Source organism: Vombatus ursinus, unplaced genomic scaffold (assembly GCF_900497805.2).
Source record: "Vombatus ursinus unplaced genomic scaffold, bare-nosed wombat genome assembly UNPS02014798.1, whole genome shotgun sequence".
Classification (NCBI taxonomy): domain Eukaryota; kingdom Metazoa; phylum Chordata; class Mammalia; order Diprotodontia; family Vombatidae; genus Vombatus; species Vombatus ursinus.
The window spans coordinates 1,810,765-1,817,353 of NW_020954576.1; the positions used below are offsets into that span (position 1 = coordinate 1,810,765).

Sequence of the window (6,589 nt, forward strand, 5' to 3'; positions counted from 1 at the left end):
CTCCACTAGTATGACGGGGCGTGGGGAAGGTGGGACCTCGGAGGGCCCGCCCGTGGGTCAGAAGGGGTGGGGGTAGGGGCCCCGCGGCAAGGGACTCAGACTATAAGAGTGGCTGGACAGTGACCCATCCCATCCCTAGGCGCCCACTTTTCGCCTCTGCTTTTCTTCTGCCTTCGGTGAGTTCTTTCTCTCCCATCGGGACTCTGCCCAGCCCGCTCTTTGTTGATGCCCTGATCTCTCCCTGCCCTGGCCTCTCATTCTCCTCCTGGGTGGTCACTGTGGATTTCTTCCCCACCCTAGCTTTGTACTCCAGTGGCTGCTGAGAGCTCCCGGGTTGTGGGGTCACATCTCTTTGGGGATCCCTGCCCTGCCTATTGATGCCTCAGGGGAGCGGAAGGAGTAGGGGATAGGGTGCCAGGTGTTGGGATGGGCTAGAGTGGCTCCTGACACTCACTGACACTCACAGGGCATTCTTAAGGTAGATCCCGGAGTGTAATTTTCTGGCTCTGTGTAAGGGTGTGTCTTGCTGGGTGATGAGTGTGTTCGGCAGTGTGACTGTGTGGGTGGGATCATGACTGCAATGTAGTGGTAGAGGAAGAAAAACGGCACTTGGGAATCAGGAGACCTGGGTGTGACACCTCACTCTGCCACAAATTAATTGTGTGACCTTGGAGGAGTCACTGCAGTTTCTCAGTCTGTAAAATGTGAGAATTGTACCTGATGCTCTCTAAAGGAAACCTCTAAGGGAAAAATCCCTTAGACCTTTAACAATCTAGGAGTGTGTGAACTGGCTGTGAATTTGGAAGTTCCTTGGTCTGACTCCTTTTTCTCTTCTCTTGGACTCACCTAGCTTCCCAGAACCTGGCCCTGTGGTCAAATCCATGCCCCCATTTACTAAGGATGAAGGAGTAGCTCAGCCTGTTGCCTGGGACTCTCTTCTCCCTGTCCACCCAATCTGATTGAGACTGCTAAAAATCCCACTTACCTAGGCTGTGCCCAGCCCTTTGGACTTCTCATCTTCTCACAGAGTTTAAATCCAGGATTGTGGTTGGTGTCTGGTGACTGAAAGAGAAAGGCCCATCCCCTTGGCCTGGGGCCCTGTGAACAACAATTCTTTGGTTCCTTCTCCCTCCCCCACCCATTCCTCTCTTTCTTTCTGGTTCCCAGCTCCCTCAGGTCTACCTGGCAGCTATGGCGTCCTTGCTGGATGAAGCTATTTGTACTCTTATCGGCATCTTCCACAAATATTCAGGCAGGGAGGGTGACAAGAACACTTTGAGCAAGAAGGAATTGAAGGAATTGATCCAGAATGAACTCTGCCTTGGATCTGTTAGTATCTCACCCCTTACTCGATGGTCAGGCCTTGCTTTTCTTTGCTCCCCTTTTCCTTTCTGAGTAGGCCCTGCCTCTGCCCCACCCAGTCTTTGCTCCTTCTGGAACCCATTTAGGGTGGGGTGGGGCTGAGTGGAGGTGGGGTGGGGAGCCAATTACCCCTTGTCCTCACCTGGTTCCTGCAAGGGGGGAGGGAGGAAGGGGATGGAGGATGGGAGAGTAGGTCCTGGAGAATTGAAAGTGATGGACAATTCCTATCAGAACCATTGCTCTCAGTCATTCCAGATATGCCTAAATCTGACATTCCTGTCCTTTATTTCCTTAATTACGAAGTAGTGGGATAGGGGACAAAGCAAAAGAAAGAGACTGAGATTTAAAAAAAAAAGAAATGGGTGGAATGGAGAATGTTTCAGATGAGAGAGAGCAGGTTAAAGCAACCAGCAACAGTGCCCCCTGTTTAGGAGAAGGCTGTGAGGTTGGGGGTAGTAGTGGAAGGAGGCCAACAGAGGGAGGGGAAACCCCTAGGAGGGAAAAAGGAGGTCCCTTTAATAGAGTTTGGATTTCCCACTCTGCCATATTAGAAAATAGAAGATGCAGACATTGCAGCACTGATGGACGGTCTGGACCAGGACAAAGACCAGGAAGTCAACTTCCAGGAGTTTATCTCCTTCCTGGGAGCCTTGGCCTTGCTCTACAATGAACTACTGAAGGGAGAGTAAATAGGCTGCAGAGAGGGAAGCGGGTGGAGGGTGCTCCCCCTGCAGTCCCTAGCTGACCTGCCACAGCAATGGGTACATGGTGGGGGTTTTGTATATTAAATAAAGTCTGGAACTGTGTATTGGTCTCTTTATGATTCTTGATTCCTGACTTGGCTGCAGTTTGTTTAGGCTCTTTACCCTTAACTCTGAACTCTTTCCTTTTTTTCTTTTTCTTTCTTTCTTTTTTTTTTTTATGAGTAAATGGGGTTAAGTGACTTGCTCAGGATCACATAACTAGTAAGTATCTGAGGCCAGATTTGAACTCTTGACTGACCCCAGGGCTGATGTTCTATCCACTGTATCAGTTAACTGTCCCCTCCCCCCTTTTGAATTCTATCCACTCTTCTTGGCTTCTATACTGTTAGAAGAGCTCCCCAGAGTGGGTCACTACTGCAATGTAGCCCCACCAGGGAGAAGGGGACCCTGGGGGAAGGAGAAGTCCCTGCTTCCTGGGAGCTTGTGGTTTAACTGGGCAATCTGCACAGACTTAAATTTTTCAGGGCAACATATCACCAAGGCAAGCTGATTGTATCAAGCTTCCTTCTAAGAGTCATCTGAGTGGGACAGGTTTAATCATGGAAGACTTCCTGGGACTGGAGAATTTAGGGTTTGGAAGGGATCCAGGTATATAGGCTATTGTAGAGGAGGTGGGGTGTGGTCAGGCTGCAATCAGATGGGGCCCTGGGTAAGGGTTTGTCTCTTCTTAGAATCACAGAGTCAGACACCTGGAGGGGACTCCTGAGATCATCTAGGCCAAAACTCTCACTTTTCAGAGGACAGTAAGGCCACTTTCCCTTCCATTCCCAAGTGACTTGTCCAAGATCTTAGTAACTAAAAGGGTAGCTTCTGATCTCATGACCTCCAGCATGGTGCTCTCTCCTTTCTCACTCATTCTGAAAATGCTCACCAGGACCTATACAGAGTGAAATACACAGTCTTGGTCCCTGCCCTTGAGGACTTTGCAGGCTAAGATGAATTGTGACAGGACTGCCAGGATGGTCCTGAACCCTGAGCAAAGCTGCATTCTTGAGAGCCTTTCCCCTCTGCTCCTATCTATCTCTTAGACCAGGGGTAGGCAACCTTTGACCTCAAAGCCACATATGGCCCTCTAGGTCCTCAAGTGTGGCCCTTTGACTGAATTCAAACTTCACCGAACAAATCCCCTTAATAGAAGGATTTGTTCTGTAAAACTTGGACTCAGTCAAAAAGCTACACCCAAGGATCTAGAAGGTCACACGTGGCCTCTGGTTCCACACCCCTGTCTTAGACCATCTCTTAGTCCCCACCCAGAGGTCCAGCTACTTAGGCCTCATCTATTACACTAAGCCTATCCCCTATTCCTGACACTCAGCCCTCATTCCTTATACCTATCCCCTGTCCCTGACAGTTCTCCTTTCCTACACCCATCTCCCTATTACTGACACTCACCTCCACATTCTCTATACTCATCCTCTGTCCCTAACACTCATACCTCCATTACCCACCTCCCTGTCCCTGACAGTCCTTCTTCCCTACACCCATCTCCCTATAACTGACACTCACCTTCCCATTCCTATACTTATCCTCTGTCCCTGACACTCAGACCTCCATTACCAATCCCCTGTTCCCAACACTCATCTCATTCCCTTTATCTCTACTGACACTCGGTACCCCTCAGTTCCTACATTCATCACTAACACTTAGGTCCACTTTCTACAGGTGATCTCTTATCTCTGTCACACCCACTTTCCTAAGTTTGGAGACATCTAAGGTTCTCCAGTCCTGATTCTAGACATTCAGACTTTCCAGTCTTCCTTTCAAGGGTAATTTAAAATTGCTCTCCTGACTTAGAAGCTAATGAATGGGTCAAGAAGACCTTCTGACACACATTTCTCAGACCCAGCCACAGCCCCTGGGCCCAGGCTCTTTCTTGTATGTGCCACATGTCCTCCATAGAGCCATGAAGACTGACAGCTGTGCAAACATGAATCACTCTGAAAAGCTGAGATGTGGAGGGGGACAGAAGGAGTACAATATAACCACTGCTTAAGGACAATTCGGGGTGGGGTATGATGGGTTCTACTGGGAAGGGCAGAGAATGACTTAAAGGAAAGTCAATATTGATCTGACCTATTTCCATTTCATCAGTTGACCTAATCAGCCACCTGGAATCTAACTGTTGCCAAATTTTACTCCCATTACTCTCTACGGTGGGGAAAGATGACTAAGGAGGATCTGGCATTGTTTGACTGTGAAGAAAGAGAGAAGGATCACCCCCAGAGGAAAATGGGAATTTTGGCTAGCAAAGCAGTGGCAGCTGAAGAAACCTGCCTACATCCCCCCTCCCAGGAGGCCCAACCTCCCTGAGAAGTTCTCTTCTGGATTCCCCTGAGTCTGGTACGGAAACACACCATTGCCCTCAGGGTGGCTTTCAGTTTGATGGAGAGACACAATCCTTGTCCTGGGGCAGCTTCCAGAGAACTGCCTATCATCCTGATCTCTGGGGCTAAGCGGATCTGGTCCTGAGCCCTATTCATCAAGGAAATTCTGGCATCCCTGATTAGGCATCTCTAGCTGTGCTTCTTCCCTCCTAACATAGAGTCTAGGCCCTGCTGATTGTCACAAAATAAGTTTCTCAGGGCTTCCTCTCGCTAGGGGCTTCTAGACTGATGTAATTTGTGAGAACTGGAGGTAGCATTGATTTCAGGGTGGGGTGGGTGTGGGGAACAGTGGTGTGAAGACCTTCCTAGGAGTTAGAAGCTCCTCCCTCCACCCTTCTGCACCAAGGACTCTAAACAATAATGGTGACCCCAGGTCCCACTTCTGCTCTGGACTGACTCTGCTCCCTGAGCCTGCCCCTGAAAAGTAGAATTGTCCGGCATAGAGCATCAGCAGTCTTTGGGTGGGGAACTCAAGGGAGAGGGCCTGGCTCCTTCTCTGCCCCGAGGCTGATGAGAGAGGAAATTCCTGCTCTGAGAAGCCTCCAGTCACATCTCCCGGCCCTTCGTGAGAGTAGGTCCACTTCTCATTATGACATTCATTGCTTGTTATCCAATCAGAATTGGTTACCACCCTCAGGAACACCCACTCTTCCAAGGGCTTGTAAGCCTTGAGTGGGTTCCATGTGGGGTCTTTGGCATTCCAGAGTGCCACTGACCCCTTTTATTAATCATCTGCTAGCATGATTAGTAAAATGTTAATTGCTCAGAAAGGATGTCTCTCTAACTTTTTATATGTCACAAATAGAGAGGAGCTAGGAGGGTGGGCTTTGTGAGGTCTGGTTTAGAAGGGAGTATAGAACAGGCTTGCCTGTGTGGAGAGGTGAAGCAGATGGAAAACATTTTGGCTTGGTTGAGGTTCACACTGTAGGATCTTTAATGGGGCCTTTGAAGGAGAAAGGATTATAGCTACTATTCTAGAAAGTGTTTCTATTGTCCTTCACAGAATACCTACCGTCCTGGCATAGTTTTCTGCTGTGACACAGTGAGAAAAAGAACACTTCTCCAGTGTTCGGAGGTGCCATGTTTTTTCCCCCGGGGACTGCAGCTCTTAGAAGTGATGGGGCTTTTGGAGACATGTGCCTGCTCTCAGGGGATGGGAAAGAGCTATACTCTTCTCTTGGCCTCCTGAACCCTGGCCCGCTAGGGATGCACCCAGCTGACTGCGGTCACAGAATTTAAAAGCTGGAAGGAATCATATCACCAAGTCTGACTTACTCTTTTTACAAATGAGGAAACTGAGGTCCAAAGAGGGTTAGTGATTTGTCCAGGGTCTTAAAGAATCATAGATTATAGACTTAGAGTTGGAAGGAACCTGAAAGCTTACCTAGTCTAAATCTTTTGTTTTACAGATGAGAGAACTGGGGCCCAGAGAGCTTAAGTGATTTATCACATACCATATAGGCACCAAAGAGGAGAGCTGGAATTTAGGATTTGAACCCAGGTTGAGGGCAGCTAGGTGGCATGGTGAATGGAGAGCTGGGCCTGGAGTCAGGAAGAGTCATCTTCCTGAGTTCAAATCTTACTAGCTGTGTGACCCCGGGTAAGTCGCTTAACTGTTTGCCTCAGTTTCCTCATCTGTAAAATGAGCTGGAGAAGAAAATGATAAAAACCACTAGAGTGTCTCTCTAGACTGCCAAGAAAACGCCAGGGGTCAAGAAGAGTGGGACTCGACTGGAACTGCTGAACAAACAGCAACAACTTTGTACCAGGCACTGTGCTAAGAACTTTTTACAATTGATATCTCATGTGAGACTCACAACAGCCCTGTGAGGTAAATGTTCTAGTATACTCACTTCATAGTTGAGGAAACTGAGGCAGACAGAGGTTAAGTGACATGCCCAGGGTTACGTAGACTAAGTATCTGAGGTTGGATTTGAACTCGGGTCTTTCTTATTCTGGGCAAGCTAGGGGGCAAAGGGGATAGAACACTGGGCTTGGAATCAGGAAGACTCATCTTCCTGAATCTTGGACAGATAGGAAGTACAGTGGATAGGGCCCTGGGCCAGGAGTCAGGAAGAC

General features: G+C 48.7%; 1 protein-coding gene across 1 annotated transcript; it reads left to right on the plus strand.

Moving 5' to 3' along the window:
• The first annotated feature begins 64 nt into the window (after positions 1-64).
• On the plus strand, positions 65-2,168 carry LOC114049967 (protein S100-A6-like). The gene is made up of 3 exons (XM_027871459.1): positions 65-176; positions 1,168-1,329; positions 1,914-2,168. Exons 2-3 carry the CDS (start codon positions 1,192-1,194, stop codon positions 2,049-2,051), a joined length of 276 nt encoding a protein of 91 aa, XP_027727260.1. The 5' UTR covers positions 65-176; positions 1,168-1,191; the 3' UTR covers positions 2,052-2,168.
• Positions 2,169-6,589: the final 4,421 nt, after the last annotated feature.

Coding starts and splice junctions, on each gene's coding strand:
- LOC114049967 (XM_027871459.1), top strand. CDS start 1,192: ATGGCGTCCTTGCTGGATGAAGCTATTTGTACTCTTATCGGCATCTTC. Junction 1,330..1,913: donor ATGAACTCTGCCTTGGATCT/GTTAGTATCTCA, acceptor CTGCCATATTAG/AAAATAGAAGATGCAGACAT.